Below are 21,777 nucleotides of genomic sequence, written 5' to 3'. Positions count from 1 at the left end.
TCATTTAAAAACATCAGTCACTCAATTCGTATTGGTAAGACCTGGCTAGAGACGGTTTTAAGTGTTGTCCTTGCACTTTTGACTGGTAGGGGTTGGTTCTGAGCAGCCATGAGCTGCAAGGGGTCCCCTTCCTGCTTGGAAGCTGGGCTTCGGGGGAATTTTACAACATTGTGTATTTTGTATGCTTCCTTTGACATCCCTACCAATGTACTTCTTTAATTACAAAGCTACAGGAGACAAGTGCAAGAGGGGTAATAGCCTTCTGTTCTTCAGCCATGCTCTGTCCTACTTTCAGTGGCAATGATTGCCAGTCACCTTGTTACTATGTTACTTGGTAAATGCCACTACCTTTTCCTCCAAATGTCAAGTTCGGGGAGATTTAACTTCCAGCCAAGAAATAACCCATCTGACATCTGCAAACAGGTTAGTCTCGGTGCCCCAGGAATGCCTACACCTGGTGATGTTTATCTGTTTGTGCCTCGTTTTCAGCATCTGTAGACTTGGAAAAATTCATCTTGGAAGAAGGTAGGAGGGAAAAGGGATGTTGGGGAAGTATTCAAGACTATTAGGTGAACAAAGACATAAGATTAAAGGATGTCTTTCACCTCTCCTAAAAGAGGCAATGTATTGGGAGTGAAAATTTCAACCCTTAATATGTTTTTTTAGAAATGAAAAGTCAACAGTAAGCAAGTAGCTCTGACCATGGCTTGGTTCCCTCTCCTCAACCCCTTCTTGTGGCAACCATCTGTGTGTAGAGACAATGTATGATGTGAGGAGACCTGATGCACAAGGTGGAAGTGATATAGGTCTGGATGTGTATTTTAAACTAAAACCTCTGGCCTGAGCACATTAACTGGTCATTTTCTTGCATGCAAGCAAGCTTGTTATTTCCTTGGCTAATTCTTCTAGGTTGGAAAGATACATCAACGGTGAGCTGTGCCTTGTGGGTATGTTGCTACATGCATCACCAATTGTTCTTAGCCTGAGCTCTTACAGCTGAAACACTCTTTCCCAAACTCAAAAATAGCAATTGGCCAGTGCCCACTAGCCAACCACAGGTAACTACTCTTTTAGGAAAATGCTGAGGTTGCAGGCATCCTGAGCTATGGTAATGTAGTTATAAACTTAAAATACAAGCTATGCAAAAATAAGTGTTGTTTTTGCTTTGTTTTCCCTCTGGGAGAAAAGATTTACAATCATCAGGCACCTTATTTAAGTGATAATAGTAAGCACCCAACTATAACTTACTTTTAGTATGTCAAAATGCATTTTCTTGTTGTTCAGGATGCAAGTTTTATTATAGTACTCCAAAGAAAATGCCTTTGTGCTTCTCCCTTAGGGAAGACTAACTGTGAAAATCCTGCCTTATTGTTGAAAACTTGTTTCCCAGTGTACTACGGGAATGGGTCCATTATCCACTCTTTCCATGTATTTTTCCCCTCCATAGCTCTTTCCTAATGACTGCTTGTCATTGGGCAAGCAATTAACTGGCTAGCACCTACCTATCTTTGCTTTGTGGCTGCCTCCATTTCCAGTCCATCTTCGAGCATTTATTTTTTTTTTTTTTAATCTCTAGCCAGGTTTTTATCTTGAGCCATATTTTTTATTTCTACTGGTGAGGTACATTTGTTTTTAAATCCTTCCACCAATGTAAACTGTTGTCACTTTTGTTAATGCTTTTGATTTTCTTTAAGCTGTAAGCATCTTGGGGAAAGCAGATTGGATCTGATTTTCCTGAGGTTTCAATCTGGTGTCAGTCTACTTGGAGGAGGGAGAGATGGATAGTCAATATATCTGAAACCCAAGCTGCTTTCCTATTTGTCTATAGAAAGAACTGTGTGTAACCACTGAAATCTTACTAATTCTGTAAGCTACTGTCTGTATGGTTGCCTTGACTTTGAGTGTCCTGATTTTGGAGCAACTAATCCTCAAAAAAGCTGTGTCAAAACTAAACTTCAACTAAAAATAAAATTAAATATATGTATAGTATTTTACTTAGTCTCTTAAGCATTTGCTATGCCATTTGATCTTATGCAGCATGTGCATGGAAAAATGAGAGATTCTCTCTTCTTTTGAGCATTTGTAAAGGAAAGCCTGAATATAAGCCTACTCCACCTTGCACTAACATAGTACCCAGTAGGCAATTTTTTCCAAATGAAAAGTGGCACACTTCAACATGCCTAAATATCCTACAGATTTTAATGTACATTCTTTTGTTGTTCAACAGTGGAAATAGGCTAGACAGTACATAGAAGCTGCTATTTGCATAAATCCAGGCAGACACCTTCTACTGTAACTCACAGAGCGAATTGACTGATCATCTCGTTTTGTAATGAGCTGATAATTCAAACAAGGTACATAAAATGTGGAAAGATGGGACAGAAGGAAGATGTGTTAGTGTGAAGTTTGCAATCAGCATGATTGGGATTACCCAGACGTAAAAATACCTCATACCTGTGTGACTTGCACCTTCCTGTGTGCTGACATTGGTGAGCATTGGAAGTTCTTACCTGAAGTGTGCATGTCCCTCTGTTCTGCAGAACAGCACACTGCTGCACACCTGGAGCTCTGCTGTTCTGAGGACTTGCAGTCACTAACCTCACCCCACTTGGTGCTGAGGGTTTAGTAGGACTGCTTGCTACCTAAGGTGCTGTACAGGATCAATGAGCTCTGGCCATCGCTGCCTTGGTAGATGATACCTCTTGCATTTTTGCACTGCAAGATGTTTTGAGCCTTGTCAAATGATGGTTTAATTTAAATCCTGTTTAAGAGCTTTTTTTTAGGACCTTTCTTGTCTCTATCGTCCCATCAGTGATCCATAGTAGGCCCTGAAACCAGGCCATTTCATCTGTTAGAAAGAACTGGGAGCACCAGAATTCAAGAGGGGCTGTTGAATTAAACAAATGCAAAGTTCTCAATGAGTAACTAGAAAATATATTTCTCTAAAAGCAAATTGCAAAAGTATGCTTTTATAATCAAGTCCCTGACTACGTCTTGTCCAGCAGACCAGAAATGTCACAGGCGCTATTGGAGCTAGATGCATCAGGAGAAATTAGGCACTCAAATGCCTTGTTTTGTGCCAAAGTCCAGCGTTTACGGATCAGTGGTATTCACATAGCCTTCACTTAGCCCTTCAGCGTTGAACTAGACACAGGTTTCTCATGTCCCTGGCTCAGTGCTGAAATTGTTTGACTTCTTTTGTAAAATTGTAAAATGGTGGCTCCTTTCATGGCTGCCCTTTGTGGAGGGTGTGGACAGCTGGAAAAGGCTTGCCAGAGGGAGTCCCAGGCTGAAAGGAGAGGGAATGCCTGTTCTAGGGATGCTGAGGGAGCTTTTGGATGAAGTGGACCTCGAGCAGGTCAGCACTGCCAGGCCTCAGGACAGTTATGCCCATACCCAGCCTTAGAAGCGCGGGCTCTGTCCCTAGAAATGCAGAGGGGAGCTGAGGTGCTCGTAAGGTGTAGGTGAAGTGCTCATAAGGGGTTTTGTGAAAGATGTTGGGGACCCAGGGATGGACAGAGTATACATTAATTGCAGAGTATAGGGATGCTACCTTCCCTTCGTGCATTGAAACCTTGGTGCAGAAGGGTCTCTTACTATTACATTTTAGTTAGGGTTGTGGAGGAACAAAGTTAATGTGTTTATCCAACATGCCAAGTGAAAATATTTTAAGACTACCTTCTCTGTGTAACTATCTTGACTGTTACCAGCTCCTTCAGCTAGAGTCCGCATCAGCGCGAACGCAATTTCCATGCATTGTTTCAGTCTGGAAATGAAACAATTTTCATTAATGGAAACCTGGTTCTCAAGCAGAACAATTAGACCCACTTCAGGTTGAAAAAAGATAAAAGCATGCTAATTTGGATGGAGGACTCTTCTTTCAAGGCAGCCAATTGAGTCATCAGCCTGCCACCCACCTGACCGTCAGACAGGTAATTAGGAGATAGTCCTCTTTTTGTGTGGAGTGTGTGCGTAAACCTGCACGCGCTGGTGTCACTGCCCATTGGGACTTCCAGACGAAAGAGCTAGTCAGTGGCAAAAGAGTGAGGAGAGCACACTGTCAGCCGGTGCCTAACAATCTGACTTGCTTTTAGATTCGGCTGACGATTTCTGTCTTTTAACAGCCACCCGAAGTTTCTGGCAGTCAAGTCGTCATGGCAGACCTGGGCTGCAAAAAGCCCAGTGACTGCACTGTCTCCAGGCTACTCAGCGTAGTGGAGAGCGAACTCCGGGCTGGGAGAGACAAAGGCGACCCCACTGAGAAGCAGCTCCAGGTCGTCTTAGAGGACGCTACGCTCTGGCAGAGGTTCAGGGAAGTCACCAATGAGATGATCGTGACCAAGAACGGCAGGTGAGTGATCTGCTCCGCATTGTGGCGAAGTGCAGATGACAGCCAGGGGGGCTAAGGGGTGTGATAACAAGCAGCGTGTGTGAGGCTAGAGAGAACTGCTATGAGCGTGTAACAGTGCTACTCCTGCAGCCTTTTGGTCCCCTACAAACAGAACGGGGTGTCCCTGCTCTTTTCTGCTAAGCCATTCCTGCCAGCCTTTATTCCTGCTTGTGCAATGTGCTGGAGAAATATACTGACTGAGTTAAGGTTGCACAAAAAGGAAACTTTCACTGGGGAGCAGAAAACCTCAAAACCTTCTGGATCGCTTCTTGTACCACCAGCCATTAGCCTTTACTAGCAAGTCCTTATTTGTGGACCTCAGATGACTGTACAGAAGCAGATCCGTGGTGTTATCCCCAGCTGCTGTTCCTGTCTCCCTGGCTTTGGAGGTTTGCACAATTTACTAGGAAGGGGTACGATGTGGTTATACTCTATGTAGCATGTATGCACAGTCCAGGCTTGTGTGGTCCCACAACTGTATTGCTCTGTAGCGTTAACTGGTGCACTTAGAAACCACTGCAGAATATTGGTGAATATACAGAGATTTGAAAAGATAAAATATTGTGATATCTCACTGCTTGCTGTGTGCAAAACCTGGAGAGAAGAATGTTAATTCCAAATCAGATACTGGCACTCCAGAGATGCTCTGCTCTGAACTGGGCTGACGACAGAGTCTAGTCAATAACTAGAGGAAGGTTCTCCTGTACAGTCATATTAACATTTTTATTTAGCCTACCCTCACCAACTCTGTCTCCCTGTCCCCATGCACACATTTCTCTTGCAAAACCCCTTGGAAGATCTGCACAGGGGAGCAGAATTAAGAGACAGGAAGAAAGATTTATTCACGTGGTGTCACTTTTATCAATTTTGCAGAGACTTTGATTTAGCAGAACTTGTGGGCAATATTTCTATTGACTGTATCCCAACAAGGGACATGGGTGAAAGTTTAAAAGAGGAAAAATCTAGCTCACCAAGGTTATTTTGTTGAGAAAGCAATTCTATTCCCAAAATATCAGCTCTTAGTGTAACGCTGCTGATTGCCACTGATTCCTCCTAGCAACCTACAGGGACAGAATTCATCTTCTGCTGAGGCTCTCCTTACCCCAATAAGCTGCTTTTGCTTAATTTAAATGTTTTTAATTGCTGTTAGGCTAGAGCAAACTTCTGAGTGGACTTTCACTTAGCATTAAGGTAGCTTACACTGACTCCTTATCAGCCTAAGTAACCAAAATGTAGTAAGGTAGGTTTGCCTCAAATTGAATAGATACAAAGAATTGTGTCATACTGACAGGTTTTACTCTCTTTTTTTTCTTTTATTTATTTATTTATTTATTTTTCTCTCAGCTAATGTTAGTTGTGATTGCAGGTGATACTATTTTTTCTCTAAAACTTTTAGGTGAATGCATGGATATAATCTTTTTATGCTACTGCTGATAAGGGTATCTGCCATTATTTGAATATGCACTGTTACTTTTTATTTTATTGCAGAAGCTTCTTTATTTTTCTTCATTCCAGCTTGTGCTCTCCTTATTAGTTTGCTCCTGGTTTTCCTTAAAGGCAGTGAGAGTTCTAGTAACGTCATTGGGGCAGGTACAAGTTCACTCTTTATTATCAAAGTACAGCAGTCTCAAAAGAAACAAAAATGTATTATGGTCATTTGCATAAATCCTTATAACGAAGCTTTTGTAGAATTGGGGACTATGAAAAAGGGTGAAGGTATTATCCATAACAAACACGTCAGTGCAACGACTACAGAAAAGAAATACAGACAGTGGCCTGCAGCAAAACCTTCTGAACAACTCCATGCTTTTCAAAAGGAGACCAACTTGAGAGACTTTGCCACGAATCCTGAGCTTTTTTTCAGGTGCAGGATTCTTCAGTGACAATCTCCAGAGGGATTTTCTAAAGAAAAAATATTGATCCAATTTTGCTGCTGCTTAAATCAGTAGAACTAACTCGGTCATTCTTCCTGAAGGATATACGAGAGCTTTTGAAAACTGTTTTCTAAGATTAAGAAGAAAACCCTGTCTGAACTTGTGTGTTTGAAAGCAAAACTCAGAAATTAAACCGAAACCCGACACAGGAGCATCCAGGACTGACTGGGTAGTGATCCTCAAGTGTGAAATTCTAGCATGTGTAATTCTATCTGCTGTGACTGAGTCATCTCTAATTTGTGCTGAGGGTCCCAAAATGTTCTGAACCAACTTCAGTGTTAATACACAGATACTTCTCCGCTGCCGCTTTGTGCTTCACTATAATAATCACCTGTCATAGCAAAATACTTAAGTACATGGGGAAGATGGATATATTCTGAACAGGACAGATATCAATAAAAATAAAGTGCATGCTGTATCACAAGATATATCCAAAAAGGTGCAGCTCATATGGTGAGAATCAGTCTCCTATTTTACTCAGATTTATTGTATTCAATTGGCATTTCAATATTCAAACACCCCATTTGCTAACTGAGCATGTTTTCTGTTATTGTGGATACCATTTCAGCTATGTAGTATTCTGAAACTTCACAATCCACCTTATTGCCTGGAGGGGCCACTATGCCCCTTTGTATATGGGGAGGATCTGTAATCGATCAATGCAGACAAACGTGGGTAGGAGTGTGGGGAAAGGCTTAAATGGTAAAGCAACTTTACTAGTTTACTACATGTTCAAGTTTGATATCAAACATTCCCACTTGAGCTCTGTACCATGGAGTAATTGTGGCAGATCTGCTCTAAATAAATTGAAGAGGCTGAAGTACTCAGCTATTGCAGTAATGGAGGTCATGTGTGTGCCTACCTGATCATTGAAACAAAAATTGACTGAAACAAATGTGGAGAAATGATCGTTTGCCATGTTAAAGCATATGATTTGAACAATAAAGCCACTTAATCAGTGGAACAAGTGAGGTGGTAGGTCTTCTGTCATTAGCACCTGCACAGTCAAGATATGCTGGTCCAAATGAGATGTGGATTAATTGTGTGGGAAGCAGATTAATACAGGGAAGTGCTATAGTCTATGTGGTACAGGATGTTAGAGCTGGATGATGACTTCTGTTGTGGCATTAACAGCCTGTAGACCTTTGGGGGATAAACTCAAGCCTCCCAAGTAGAAAGGCAGAGAAGTTTGCACTGTGGGCAGAGGAATTAACAATCTTCACATAACACAGAGTTCTGAGAAATCTAGTGAAATCAAATTTTCATGAGGTTGAATTTTCGTCTCTACTTTAATTTCAGCTAAATATGTCTGTGTGTTACCTTGCAGACTGACGGCAGGGGCAGCAGGCTGCGCTGGGAGCAATGCGTGCACACTTTTTGTGAAGTTCCAGTTCTGATAGCTGGTGCATCCTGGTCAGAAAGTCACATTAAATGTAGCGTGTAAATCCTCAACTAAGCTTCTATTTAGTTAGCAAGATCATGGTTCAACATGTCTTTCTCAGTGTTGCGTTGGCCCTTCATCACCAACTGTCTATATTTAGATGAAAACCCTTTTTCAAATACTGTATTTTTCTGTGGGCAGAAGGTGCTGACTGTATGCAGAAAGAACGGTATAAAAATGTCCAGGAAGGTAGGGGGTGAGTAGGATAACTTATGAGCAAAGGAGATTGTCAGCAGCCTCAAGGTGGAGGCTGCTGGAGAGTATGGCTCCTGGGGAAGGGGCTTCTGGTGTCCCTGGAGAGAGCGCGTGAAGTTTCACTTCCCTTCTTGTTTTTTTTTTTTTTTTTTTTTTTAAGACATCTTGTGCTGCTGCTTCACAAAGCCTAGAGAACCTCTTCACCTTATCCCCATGGACATCAGGCAATCGCTGAGGTTGCTTGGTGTAACTCCTCTCTCTGAATCTGTACAGGAAAAGAGCTTAAAGATTCATTGTCCTGTGCATAAAAATGTGGCAAAATGATGAGTGCCAGGAGAGGTCAATATGGAGGTCCCTGGAGCAGGGAGGCCTCACCCTTCTGTAAGAATGCAGGAGGTGGTATAGAACAGCTACAATAATCCTCCACAATGATGTGTATTACTGGACAACCTAAGAATCTAACTACACAGGATACCTTTGTTGGGTCAGGGCTATTCTGCTGTCTTTTCCTAGTTCCTGAAACTGTGGGGGGGCCCTACTGATTCCATTGCTGTATACTTTCTCAGGCCAGAGATGCCAATTCAAAGCTGTGTGGTATGGATCACAAGTACTAGGGCAGAGAGAAAACTGAGAACTGCTGCAAATCTTTACAAAGGCAGAAAATAACTAAAAAGGGGTTGAGAAAGGGTGGCATTGGAATTTTAAATGTAGAAGGATCCACTTGAGGAAAAAGATGCTTTAAAATGTTCTTCCAAAACTAAACAAAAGCAGGATTTCAGGTCTAACACCAAGGATATTAATCAGATTTCTCAAACTGAAGATTTATATAATGATAGTGGAACAATATGTGAATACTTCTCTTTAAGAAAGAGAGAAAACATGTTTCAGCTAACTACATTCTTTTTAATATATCCCTGTAATATTAGGTCAGGATGTGTTTTGAAATAAAAGGTAATGGCAATATGGAAGATAAAGGGAAATAAAAAAAATACATTTTACTAAATTTATCTGTATCCCATGGACTCTGCTGACACTATTACAAAGCTCATAAATTGGGCACACTCATGAATCTAGACACAACGAAGGTCTTAGTGCCCTACTTCAGACAGAACGCTTTTTTTCAAATGATCAAAATACAATGAAAGATTAACCTTTAAGAGAATTTTCTTCAGCTAGACAGAGGGAGTTAGGGGTTGAAGAGGAGGGAGGATGGTTTTTACATTGACCTGATCAGTGAGACTCTGGCCACAAATGTACTGAGAAGAGTTTTTCAAAACCAGTTTCCAGCAGTGTCTCCGTGTTTTGTTTCCGTAACAGGCGGATGTTCCCTGTTTTGAAGATCAGTGTGTCAGGCCTGGACCCGAACGCCATGTATTCCTTCCTGTTGGACTTTGCCCCGACTGACGGCCACCGCTGGAAGTACGTCAATGGAGAATGGGTGCCAGCTGGGAAACCAGAGCCACCAAACCACAGCTGTGTCTACATCCACCCAGATTCTCCCAACTTTGGGGCCCACTGGATGAAAGCTGCCATTTCCTTCAGCAAAGTCAAACTTACCAACAAGCTCAATGGGAGTGGGCAGGTATGGCCTGATGTTTCCCCATACACCTCTTGGCTTCAATTGCAAGCACCTACCAATCAAGAAATATCAAGGGTGCATTTATGTAATTATAGAGGCCCTTACAGGCCTCTTCACCCACAGATGCCAATTATTCTCTGGAGGCCACATGTAAACAGGAATAAACAGGCCTTAATTGGCGCTTTCAGATTTTAATGGACTTCTTGATGTTAAGAGAGACAGAGTGCTGTGGTTTACTTAATCATCAGGGGGCTTTTCAGAGTTGGTCTTGTGTGCTGGGTTTTTTTACATAGGACTTCAGAGAAGGGGGAAAAAATGGTCACGGGTATTAGGTTTTTGTTGTGTTCCCCCATGTTGTTTGGTGTAAGTGGAATGTTGGCAGGAGTCAGATAGCAGAATAAAAGGCTGCTCCTAAATGAAATAATTACTATGTCTGCTTCTGCATCATGATAATTATCAATATTCTATTGAATCAGCTTTGGCCTTTGGAAAGAAACCACATGTACCAGAAATAAGTGACTTTCTCTTTGAACCCCTTAAAAATGCAAACAGGAAAATTAGTTATGTTTCGTATTTCGTTTTTGATGATGCATCTAAAGATGAAATATTGCACAAGACCTTTTGTTTGCTTGTTTTTGTACAAAACTCCTACATTGGATGCTACTTGTCAGCCCAGAATCAATTTCTTTTATGTAAATATTATATGTTCTCTACCTACTATTTCCATTGGGTTTGTGAGGTACCTACATAAACCTAGTACCCTAATTAGGTAGGAAATTATCTCAGTTTTTGCCGACTGAAGAATAGAAAGATGACCAGACTTTCTTTAAAGTAACACATGGAAGTGTCACACAAGACTTACTGTGTAGTGTAAAACAGGATCTGAATTTGTGAATTCTCATCCTGCATCCAGGACCTTAGAAAGGTTAAAAGCTTCAGAAAAGTAAGTGCTACAGAAAGAAAGGGACAGGATCCTCCCCCCCAAACAAACGAACAAACAAACAACCTTGACCTTTTTTGTGGCCAAGAGGGTCAAAAAGACCTTGGAGAGGGGAAAACAGGGGAGCAAGATGCGTATACACAGTAAAGAGAAAGAGAGTAGAAAGGAAGGGAGGAAAAGCCGAAGAAGAAGCAGGGTCCAAAGAAAAGCTAACTAAATGGCAAACAGCTGAAGCTCTCTTTGTTTTCTTTTTGAAATATTGGCAGCCTTGTTAAGGTAAACCATTTTCCCACTGCATTTCATCTTCCCTTTTTGTGGTGTTATTAGCAGAATGCACTTTTAGTCAGCTATTGGCTGTTATTCCACATATACGTATGCATGCACACAGCATTTTCCAAAATACATTTTTTTCCTTAATTTTAAGCATATTTTCTTGTATTAGAGAGAATTAAGCAATGTGCTTAATGTGCTTAAGCTTTCTGAAGAAGGTATACATGTATTGTAGGATTGACACTATGCACAGCTTTTAGTGCCAGGGTAGAGACATTTGCCAAAGCTTGTTTAGGTAGGTCTTGCCCAGAAAGATGACTAGGCGATTGCCTTAACTCTCTTCTGCCCTGTTTTCTGTGACTGTAATTCTGAGTTTTTGGATAGCCAAGGCAGGACAGGGATTGTCCCTCAACTGCTTGAACAACCTGTTCACTGGAAACCCAATGGTTTGAAGGCCTTAGCTGCTACCACAAAGTATTGAAAGCTTGAAATCCAAGTCCAGTGAAGTCTCTCTCTGTTCAATCCTGTGGCTTGTCAGAAGGCAGGAAGGCATCTGCCCTTCTGCTTTCAGTAATCATAAACTGGAGAGGTTTAGCGGTGACGTCTGGTTTATTATAGAGCAGGAGTGAAAGCAGCTGTGGGGTACCAGAGTGGCAATGGGGTCTGTCTGTCTGTTCTGTTTTCTGCAGATAATGTTGAACTCTCTGCACAAATACGAGCCCCAGGTACACATAGTTCGTGTAGGAGGCCCCCACCGGATGGTGATGAACTGTTCCTTCCCTGAGACTCAGTTCATAGCTGTGACTGCCTATCAAAACGAAGAGGTAGGCGGGTGCCGTGCTGTGCTCTTGGACATCATTGACGAGATATATTAAAAGCCTATTAACTACAAGATCAGTATGGATAGACTGGTCCTCTTCTTGTTTCTCCATCAGTCCCATGCAGTGTAATGCTCAATGGGTCTACTACTGTCTTCTTTCTGCAGTAGAACATTATCTAATCCAGCATCTGGCTGCAATACTAAACAAGATTTAGCTTAACATTCTGCCACTGCTACTGCAAACTAGTCCATTTGTCTTGGTATCCCAATCCTTTATTGGAGAGAAAAAACAAAAACAAAAACAAAAACATAAGACTAGAGTCAAGTCCAGAACTTTCTCTAGTAGTGACTTACAGTTTTAATGATAATCTTTTTTCTCTCCTCTCTTTAAAATACGTACAATTGCAGAACAGCGTATCATTCCATAGGAAAATTTCCTCCCAGCCCCAAAATTGCAATTGCGGGATGCTTTAGATTGTGACAACTGCTCACTCATATGCCATATCCCTCAGCAAGTGTTGCTGCAGATTTGATTGATATTTGGTAGGAATTAATTGCTTCGGCTCCCTTTAAAGGGTTTGCAGTCCCACAAGACTTAGCAGACTGGACCATGCAATTAGGTTGCCCCTATTGGTGTTCTGCCTGTGGCACTGATCAGTACATAGCACCCTGCAACAAGCAAAGTTCCCTCTAACCACCCCTGGGAAACAATACACGGGGATGTATTTTGTTTGGCTAGCCAAAGTAGTTCCACTTAATTTACTCTGGAAGATGTTTTCTCAAGTCTCTATTCCAAGTTGCCTTCACTAACATGCCTTGTTTTCTGTAAACTCAAGATAACTGCTCTCAAAATCAAGTATAATCCCTTTGCCAAAGCCTTCCTGGATGCAAAAGAAAGGTGAGTTAATATTTTTTTGTTGTTGTTGTTCCAGTAATATTTTGCTGCTGACAAGGTTAAAGCTGTGGCATCATAATGCAAAAGTAAATTGTACAACTCTTGTTTCTACTGTCTTAAATCTAGAGTCACTCCACTGAAACTAGTGGGGAAACTCTCTATATAATTGTTACCACAGTAGGGTCTGAGGTGAGTAAGTATCCTCTTTGGGATCCAAGAACTTAGCACTGTCTGCACAGGAAGCCTGAAATGAGACTGTGAATTTCCCCAGTGATGTTATACACCACACATGTTCACTACATTGTACTCACACTCCAATGAATCCCGCAGTTCAATAGCTCAGGGATGGTAAATGTAAGCTGCATATGTCAAAAAGAATAACTGAAGTGAAATTGCACTGTAACTGTAATATAACTACACTGCTATGTATGTATGGTAGTGTATGATGTGTATGATGCGTTTAGTGAAAGTAACCTGCAGGTGCTCACTATGTAAGAGATGCCTCCATTATTAGAAACAAATTGTGGTTTAATTTTCTATCAAAGTTTCCCTTACATCTCCATGCTAAAGCACTGAGGTATCCAGATGATGAACTCCAAGCCATAATTGCTAATAAATTTTTTCCAGACTTGCTATGTCTTCTGGTGTGTGATGTCTCCCACATGCCTGAAGGAAAATCTGCATTTCTTTCCTTTCCTCACATCAAGCTGCTGTGTCTCAGCATCAGGGTTCCCATCTGTAGAGGAAAAACGTGCCTTTGTCTTGCCTGGCTGTGCAGGAGGCAGAGCCCTGCGTCAGTCTGAGTGATGCCAGGCTTAGGCTGCTGATGCAAGCAGGAAAGATGCCCACAGGTAGAATTAAATTCTAGGCTGTCCCTGAATTTGGCAAGACTAGAAAAAAAAAAAAAGTATGGATGCTGTGAAATATAAGTGCTTCCTTTATGGCAGAATGCAGGAAAGTCTACTGCTGCCTAGCAAGTGGTTAAAGATGATAGAGTTCTTTCCTATTTAATTTACTTTTCTATTTTTAGTGAATAGTTTTCAGTTTTTAAATTTGATATTAAATTTCTTTGATAATTTCTCAATGAGAATTTTTACCACTGTTTTCTTTTTCAGAAACCATCCCAAGGATGCTCCAGAAGCAGTCTCTGAAGGTCAACATATGACATATTCTCACTGTAAGGTTTTTATTCATGTGAGCTGGAAGATTTATGTGTTATGATACATGCTGGGAACCTGGGATCTGCTTAATTGGATCAGACCAGTGGTTCACTGAGTCCTGAACGGTGTTTATAGAAATGGACTGTTTAAACAAACAAAAAAGACAATAAATTTTAGAGTAGGAAGTTGAGATATTTTCTGCAGTGGGATCATTTTCCTTATGATCCAGTTTTTGATATGAAATAAAACCTTGAAAAAAAGATACATTAAAGAAATGTTAGGGCTATTTTTAGTGCTATTGTTTTGTAATTGTAAGGACTTTTGTCATCTATAAAACTATAAAACTACCTTTCACTATTGAACAGCTCAAAAAAATAAATGGGGGGAGCAGAGGTTGTGCTCATTCTAATGACAATCAGTATTTCTTTGTTCTGTGCTGTCAGTGACATTTTCTATTAGTTTGTTTTCAGGTCTTGTTTTTAGTGTGTTTTATTTATTTATTTATTTATTTATTTTGTTTGTTTGTTTGTTTTGGTTGGTTCTTGCTTGTCAGTTGCTCCACAAACCAGTATTTCAGAATTGGCTTGGTATTTCTGAGGAACAGCTGATTCTGCAGGAAGGCTGGTTACTTTATTACTTTATTGTACTGCTATGTTTTAGTGCAATAATAGTTTTCTTCTGTCTTTTCCCTCAAAGTGGGTGGCTGGTTGATTTCCAACCCAGATACAGTGTGTGCATCAGGAAGCTCTAATTATCAGTACGGTGGACCCTTGCCTCTGCCAGCTCCGCACGCTCCCCATGGTTGTGAGCGATATTCAGCACTGCGAGGTCATCGGGCTGCTCCATACCCACCTTCCTACATGCAAAGAAATCATTCACCTACAGGTAGATCTGTAAATCCGCTTTGTTTCCAGGTAATAGATGCAGTTAGACTAACTGAGCCTTGCTTTAGTAACCTAAGCAGTGAAACAGTCAAGAGCAGAAGCTAGGAAAGAGCATGATGGGTCTCTAACAATCTAAACTGCACACTGGATGCATGGAATATGCTTAAGGCAGCAAAAGAAATGGTGTAGAATTGCTGGGTGCATTGTAATTGCTAATTATAAACAAGAGTGAATGATCTTCCTTGCAGTACAGCTCCCAATTACACAAAAGTATCAGAGCATTGCAAGCCTTCTTTCAATGCTGTATCACGAAGCAGACACCCTCTCAAATTGCAGCAGTCATTAGGAACATGGTAGAAGCTGACTTGAGATGAGAGAGTTTTGTTATGTCTTTCAAGTCCCACCTGCTCTCTAGACCTGGGTGTGGAGATACAGAAATTGGTCCTACTTTGATTGGAGGAAATTAGCCAGAAATGAGAGTAAGGATAAAGTAATCTGTTCACTAACTATACTTTAGCAAGGCATCTTGTTTAACTGAAATATTTAAGCTCAAGTTATACAGAAACCTGTATCAAAGCATTGACAGTCATATAGCAATCATTGTTATCAAGAGACTATTAGATTATTGAAAAAATGCACACTCTACATCTCTCGCACTGCCTTCTCATATAAATGGAATTACAAGGCACGTTGCTACTCCCTTACTAAGCAAGTGAATTTTATCCTTTTACCTGTGGTTAGGAACCCAAACCCCATGATCAGACAGCTTCCTCAGGCCTACCCATTTTCTGTTGCCTTAAGATAATTATCTGCAATAGTCACTGAGGGTTTGTTCTTCTTCTTTTTTTTTTTTTTTTTCTTTTTTTTTTCTCTTCTTCTCAAAGTGAATTTATTGGAAAGCTCCAGCAATAATCTTCAGGTATTCTCAGGACATGACAGCTGGACTTTGCCATCCTCTCCACATGGTAATTTGCTCTCAGTGCCACACACCAAGGGAGCTGCCAGCCCTGGGCCCAGGTAAGGTTTCAGGAAAACTGCTAATATTAGGAGCAGTGAGGCTTGTAGGACTGTTATAAGGCTTTGTTCATGCCTGATTTCTTAACCAGTCCCACCCCTAAAACATGTTCAAGTGTCCAACTTGAGATTCTTGGACAGATCTTTCTAACAAGATAATTGTCTTCAGCTCCATCTGAAATCAATGGACACTTCGTTTTTCCCTAGCACTTCTGAAAACAAAGATCTTGGAATAGCCACTGAGAATTCAGGCATCTACAATCAGTAGAAGTTTTAAAGCCAAATTATTTTTCTGTCTCTGATCCTCACTACTGCATTGCATGAAATAATTACTCTTGCTCAGCTGCAAGGTTGCAACAAAGTCTAATTCATGTTACATTATGGAAATGTTGTTAACAGGACAGTCCTCAGATCTAGGAATGGCTGAAATTTAGACATAGAGAGTCAGTTAATAACAAATATTTCACCCTCCTTTCCTTAATTTAGGTGCCAGCATATTCAGCGGAATTTATTTAAAATGTAAACATATACAAAAAAAAATATCTTGAAACCTCACATGCATTTACACATTTCTCTCCATGCCTTTCTTAAAGGTCACCAGGTCTAATGCTCGCTGGTGGCTTTTCACTTAAGACCTGGAAGTCCTACCTAGTTCAGTAAATGGATTGGGATAGCTGCTTTTTAGCAGATAATGTACCTGACTACTGAAGTAAGTCTTGTGCAGGTGAAAATGCTTTGAAGTTAGTCATTCAATTTGTACTGCTTTTCTTTTTTTCAGCCACTACCCTTGTCTGTGGACAGTGAGCAACAGTGCTGTAAATGTCACCAATCCAGGAAGTGAGGTGAACAGCAGCACTTCAAGCATGTTTCTGAGGGGTAATGTCCCCTTACCCACTGCATCTTCATCAGTCCAAATCCCTCTGCAGGGAACTGTGTCTGGCAGCATGGAAGCGCAAGGGGAAACCACACTAGCCAGGCTAGCCGACTCTGCGTGGACATCCTCACACTCCTTTTAATGGACAGGCAGCTCACCAGGAAAGCTCAGACCAACAAGAGTAACACAAATGGCAAAGGATCCCCTGGAAATGCAGCTCAGAACAAGGATATGTATGCAGAAAACTCTTCACCAAGCATCACTGCATAATGTACCTCTTGTGTGCCAGAGAAACCAAAATGCATAATGCAAGGCAAAAAACGTTAAAGGAACTGGCTTGTTACTGTAATCTTCCTGCATCGTTGAGGATGATGTCCAGAAAGAATCTTTATAGTTGGCTTTGCTTCTTTATCACATCAAAACAATCAGAGACATGGGACTGCGTGAAGCAGACATGGTGGTTAGATATTTGCATGTGGTTTTGGAAGAGTCCTTTCTGTAACTAAAGACCAAGTCCAAGGAAATTGTGAGCAAGTTTGCAACTGGTAATCTGAAGGGACAGCACTGCTTTAAAGACTTGCTGAATTTGTCATATGAGGGTTTCTGTAATACCTGAAACTAAGCTCTTCAGGGGATGTGATTTGTCTGACACCCTAATGCCACCTGCATACAGTATTCTCTTACTCTCTTTCTCTTTACCTTCTCCAGCTCCTGTGCTCTTTCTGTGCTATAGGGATAATGGACAAACTCAAGCTGAGAAAGTGGCTGCATTGTAGCAGCAGGTGAGGGGCATCTGGTTTAGCATTTATAGTCTGATGTGAAATTAAAAGTTCCAATGTTTTCTGTATGTACTGTTTTTGAGAGGGTGGAGGGAAAAGACTTTATAGAAAAGATATTCAGCTTGCATTTCCACTTTGCTTCAGGTACAGAGTACAAATAAAATATCAATCAATGGTGTGTTATGGTTTCAGTTTCCTTTCCAGGGTGTAAACACACATCACAGTCTTTTCTACCTAGCAGCCTTTGAAGGAATATAAAATAACTCTGCCAGAAGCAAGTTGACAGGAATTTTCTATTTCTCTGCCAGTAACCAGCTGTATTATCTTGATTTTTTTTTTTTTTTTTTTTTGGTACCTGTTTCCCCTCTCACCTTTTGTCTGTTTGAGCTTCTCTTTTCAGGGTGCAGCTTTTCCTTTTCTATGTGACTGTACAACATCTAGCATAGTGGAAGCTTGAGCCTTCTAACTACTAGTGTAATGTGAATAAGTTACACCCCTGGATATACCTTGTCCTCTCATCCACCTCTCCAAGCAAGTCCTATCAAGTTCTGCAGAGGTCTGCCTAATGACTTGGTTTGCACCAAGGAAGTGAGCAGGAGCAAAACATACTAATATGGATTACAAGATGGGCTCTAGCCTTCTACTCCATGCTGATGTCAGATGTGTGGAGGTGTTTTTTTTTTTTTTTATTTTATTTTACATTCTTAGCCCCCCTCCATTCATCATCCCCCTAAGGTGCTTTCAATGCTATGTAGTTTCATGACATCCCTGTCTGGCTTTTCAGATTTACTGCAGGCCAGGCACTGCACCAGGATGTGCTAAAGATGCTGTTAGTTTTACTGACTGATGTGTGCTGCTATCGGCTAAAAGCAAAGTCATGGAGCTGCTCTGGATGTGCATTTCTGTTAAAAGAGGCATTGGTCAAACAGAAGCTAATAGCAGAGGGTGAAAAGCTCTGTAGCCTACTATCAATTTAATCGTTGTCAGTTCTGACTTTAAATCTGCCTTTCCAAATTCTGTCTAAAGCTCGGTGAAAAGTTTCTCAATATTGTCTTTCTCTACCTTGCAGACAGAAATGCAAGTAGATGTTTCTCTCACAAATAGCTCTGCTTTACAGATGAGGCTTATTAACTAACTTATGCTACCCTCTTCTGGCTGCTCAGCTCCCCATGCATGCAGCGTGTGCTGAGTATACATACAATGTCTGGAGATGCTAAAAATGGCAAGTGTTGACTTATCTACATTCCAGGACTTGTTATGCTTTCTTCACAGTTAATGAATTGGATAATGGGTTAGTTTTCTCACATACTGCATTACAGTAGCAGAGTGATTGCAAGATGTTACTCAGGCAACATGAGAATTTATTTCACAAATAAACAATCGAGAAGAAAATCCAATTAGCTTTCCTGATAGTCCCATAGGATTGAGGGAACTGAAAAAGGATCAGAATGAAGAGGCTGAATCATTTTTCTTAGCCCTGTAAAAGCAGTCATGACTCATGTCACAGAAGGCACAAAGTTCTGAGGTCTCAGACACATACCAAGTTTTTGTCATTGCAGAGTCTGATTTCGCCAAAGCCTGCAACACAACATGGCAGGATAAAAATACCTTGACATTTTGCTATTTTGATAAAGGCTTTGAGAATTGGCCTGTAGCTAGGGTCAGTTTGCTTCTAAAGACAAGTAGGAGTGATGGAGAAAGTTTTTGCCACACGTCCGCAAGACAAAATGCCATTTAAAATTTGCAGACCTCCTTTCCCCAGCACAGTGGAATTGCTTACAGCGCAGCTGCCTGTCGAGGTGCTTGTGGCACCCTCTTCCCTTAAGAAGGCCCCTTAAACTGGATATAAGCCATTCCCCTCACAACAAACGAGCATTTTTGATCTGACAGACTTCTCCTCACCAGTCACACCACACACTACAACTATTTTATTTCACACGTTGCTACAGCTGATAACTGAAACTGCCACAAGAGGAAAACAAAACAAAACAAAACAAACAAAAAAACACTCCCAGTGCCCAATTTTTATATATTGTGAGTTAATCGCTTCCTCATGACTTCCTGCAAGACGTCGTTCACGGAACATGGCAGCGGGGCTGTGCTGAGGGGGCTGCGCCTGCCCTGCCCTGCCCTGCGGGTGTTCCCGCGCATTTTCCCGCCACTGCGGCGCCATTTTGTGCAGGTGACGTGCCGGCCAGCAGGGGGCAAATGGCGGCTGGCAGCCAGGGCCGTGCCCGGGGCTCGAGGCCAGGGATTTGGCAACATGAAAAGCCCCAGATGCCGTGGTGAGGCGCCGGCCTGACCTGAGGAAGGTACCTTTCCCTTCAAGTGCTTCCCCTGGGCCTTATTTCCCTGAAACTCAGGCTGGTGTTGCCCCCGGGGTGGTGAGGAGGTGCCTCCAGCTGTAGTGTGGGAACACAGAGAAGCATTTTCCTCAGAGTGTAACCTGCAGCTCTCCTGGTAGCTCACACTCTAAGCCTGTGAGGAAGGTTGATACCTGTCAACCTCTGTGGTGATGGCTGGTCTACTATGCATGTTTGCACAGCAGCCTAGGCAGTCCCATCCCAAAAATTCTGAAGTGTGACACCTGTTGTGCCTCACCTTCTCCTTGCCAGGTCTCCTTCCCCATCTTCCATGAGAAAGCCAATGGGCCTCACTTCAGACACCCATTCTTCTGCCAACAGAAGGTATATACAGCTTCAAATTTCCCATCCACAACTGTGGAGTTTTAAGGGAACATCCCTCCTTGCTCCCTGACAGGCAGAAGACCAGAAGGCAGATATGCACCAGCTCCTGATGTCCCTGGCTCCAGCTCAGGTGCCTCTTGGTGAGCCAACCCTGGGTCCCCATCAATCAAAAGACATCAGCACCTCCTCTACCAACAGAGACCAGCAGGTAACCTCCTCAGAAGTCACTTCCCTGCCTCACACCCTCAGTGGGCTGTAACCCCTCCTCCACAGGAGGCCCTGCCTCTATGGCTGTACTGGACCCTATGTCACTGATCAGCAGCTCTACCTACTTTATCCTTCACTGGGGGCTTGATTGAGATGTTTCCAAGTTCTCTTTTGCTGAGAGAGTTGCATGGCTTTTTTTTTTTTTATTTTTCCCCATTTTCCCACACAATATTATGACTTTTTTTTTGTCTGTGTGCTAGGTTCCAGGCACCAGGAATTGAGTTGTATAAATGATGACTGGGGAGGGCTGTCATGAGAGAGAAGGAGATGGCATGTTGATACAGCATGTGCTCTGTAAGGCCTTTGGGGAGAGTGCGAACAATCACAGATCATCAAGAGTTCAGTATCATAAATTTTCAGGCTTTTTGGGGACTGTTCAATGAGGACGTCATGCCTGCTGCATAGATGATTTAGGATGACTGCCCGTTTTTTCCCAGTACATACTGCTGTGAAAACACAACAGGCCTTTTGAGAAGGCTGCGTGTTTGATTAAATACATGGCAAGCAAGCAGGGAAGAAACCCTCTGCTGTGTGACACAGTTTGGACGGGTTTCTGGTGAACAGAACAAATAAAAATAACACAGCCTGGTTCCCAAAACACTTTCTAGGCAAAGGCAAGTCCATTTACAGACTGCTTTTTGCCAACAAAGCTCTGCAGTGCCTTCTGTACTCTGCTTGGGCATTGGCTCAGCACTGACAAGAGGCAGAAAGGTGCTCCGTGCTGAATCTCCAGCCCGACCTTCAGCTATCCACCTCTTTTTCTGTCAGAAAGTTGGCTGATAAAAGGCACACTGTAAGCTACACTCCGTTCTGCCTCCGTTCTGGCCTTGATCTTTTTTTGTTTGTTTGTTTATTTGTTTTTCCGAAGGTGTTTTTTTTTAGTCAGTTAATGTTACTACAATACTTTCCTCCAGGAGGGCAGTTGTAGATTGCAGGTGAGAGATACTTTGCTTGTAATCTGTGTTTGTGCATCCTTACTTTCGTCTTTGTCTCCCGGTGTGGGCTCTCCACAATAGCGTAACAGTCTCTGGGATCTGGGCTTGATTTTTTGGCATCCCCTATTTTTGAAGTATCTAGAGCTTTGTGTTCAATACAGATTTGAACTATTTTTGCTGTATATGTATCCTTGCTAGAATCTGAAATGCTGTACAGTTTGCAGGGCTTACCCTGCAATTTACTTCTGCATTAGGATTCAATCTACAACTGGAGCAATTAGATTTTCTGAGGAGACAGCACTTTTCCAAGTGCCAGATCAGTTCCCACAGTTCTGCCTGTTTAAGGAAGCTGTGTCACCTCCTCTGAACCTGAAAAAGGGACTTTGTAGCATTGAGAAGACTAGGCCTAGCTGCAGGTATTTGTTATCTGCCATTTTTTACCTGTTCTGCCACAAAACATCTATTTTCTGTCCGTCTGTCTGCTAGAATGTAGCAAACACAGAAATTGGGAAAGAACAGATGGTAGTAAAGCTAACAGCAATTTAAAAATTGAAAAAATACAGAATTTTGTAAAGCAGTAAAATATTTGTGTCAGTTTAAACTTAGCCTCTGCTGTTTGTCCACATAAAAGTTCTGTACTAGGCACTTGGCTCAGGGCACAGCTGTGGTTTTGTCTTGAAGTCAACTCTGGACTCTCATCCTTGGGTAAATCA

At 41.8% G+C, this 21,777-nt stretch overlaps 1 protein-coding gene across 5 annotated transcripts; it reads left to right on the top strand.

The window, feature by feature from the left end:
- Positions 1–267: 267 nt before the first annotated feature.
- On the top strand, positions 268–17,353 carry TBX19 (T-box transcription factor 19). 5 transcript variants are annotated; one of them, XM_072044572.1, is made up of 9 exons: positions 268–423; positions 4,125–4,351; positions 9,278–9,542; positions 11,439–11,573; positions 12,406–12,467; positions 13,580–13,617; positions 14,321–14,509; positions 15,393–15,525; positions 16,301–17,353. In XM_072044572.1, the coding sequence occupies exons 1-9, from the start codon at positions 301–303 to the stop codon at positions 16,536–16,538; spliced, it is 1,410 nt and encodes a 469-aa protein (XP_071900673.1). In that variant the 5' UTR covers positions 268–300; the 3' UTR covers positions 16,539–17,353. The 5 variants fall into 5 exon arrangements, with proteins under 5 accessions (XP_071900673.1, XP_038029334.1, XP_027305363.1 ...); XM_038173406.2 differs by having other exon boundaries at positions 269–423; positions 13,580–13,641; XM_027449562.3 differs by having other exon boundaries at positions 396–525; positions 13,580–13,641.
- The last annotated feature ends 4,424 nt before the right edge of the window (positions 17,354–21,777 follow it).

Source organism: Anas platyrhynchos, chromosome 1 (assembly GCF_047663525.1).
Source record: "Anas platyrhynchos isolate ZD024472 breed Pekin duck chromosome 1, IASCAAS_PekinDuck_T2T, whole genome shotgun sequence".
NCBI classification, from domain to species: Eukaryota; Metazoa; Chordata; class Aves; order Anseriformes; family Anatidae; genus Anas; species Anas platyrhynchos.
This window is presented reverse-complemented; position numbering and strand designations above follow the sequence as displayed.

Coding starts and splice junctions, on each gene's coding strand:
- TBX19 (XM_038173406.2), top strand. CDS start 301: ATGATTGCCAGTCACCTTGTTACTATGTTACTTGGTAAATGCCACTAC. Junction 13,642..14,320: donor ACATATGACATATTCTCACT/GTAAGGTTTTTA, acceptor TTTCCCTCAAAG/TGGGTGGCTGGTTGATTTCC. Junction 15,526..16,300: donor GCTGCCAGCCCTGGGCCCAG/GTAAGGTTTCAG, acceptor TCTTTTTTTCAG/CCACTACCCTTGTCTGTGGA.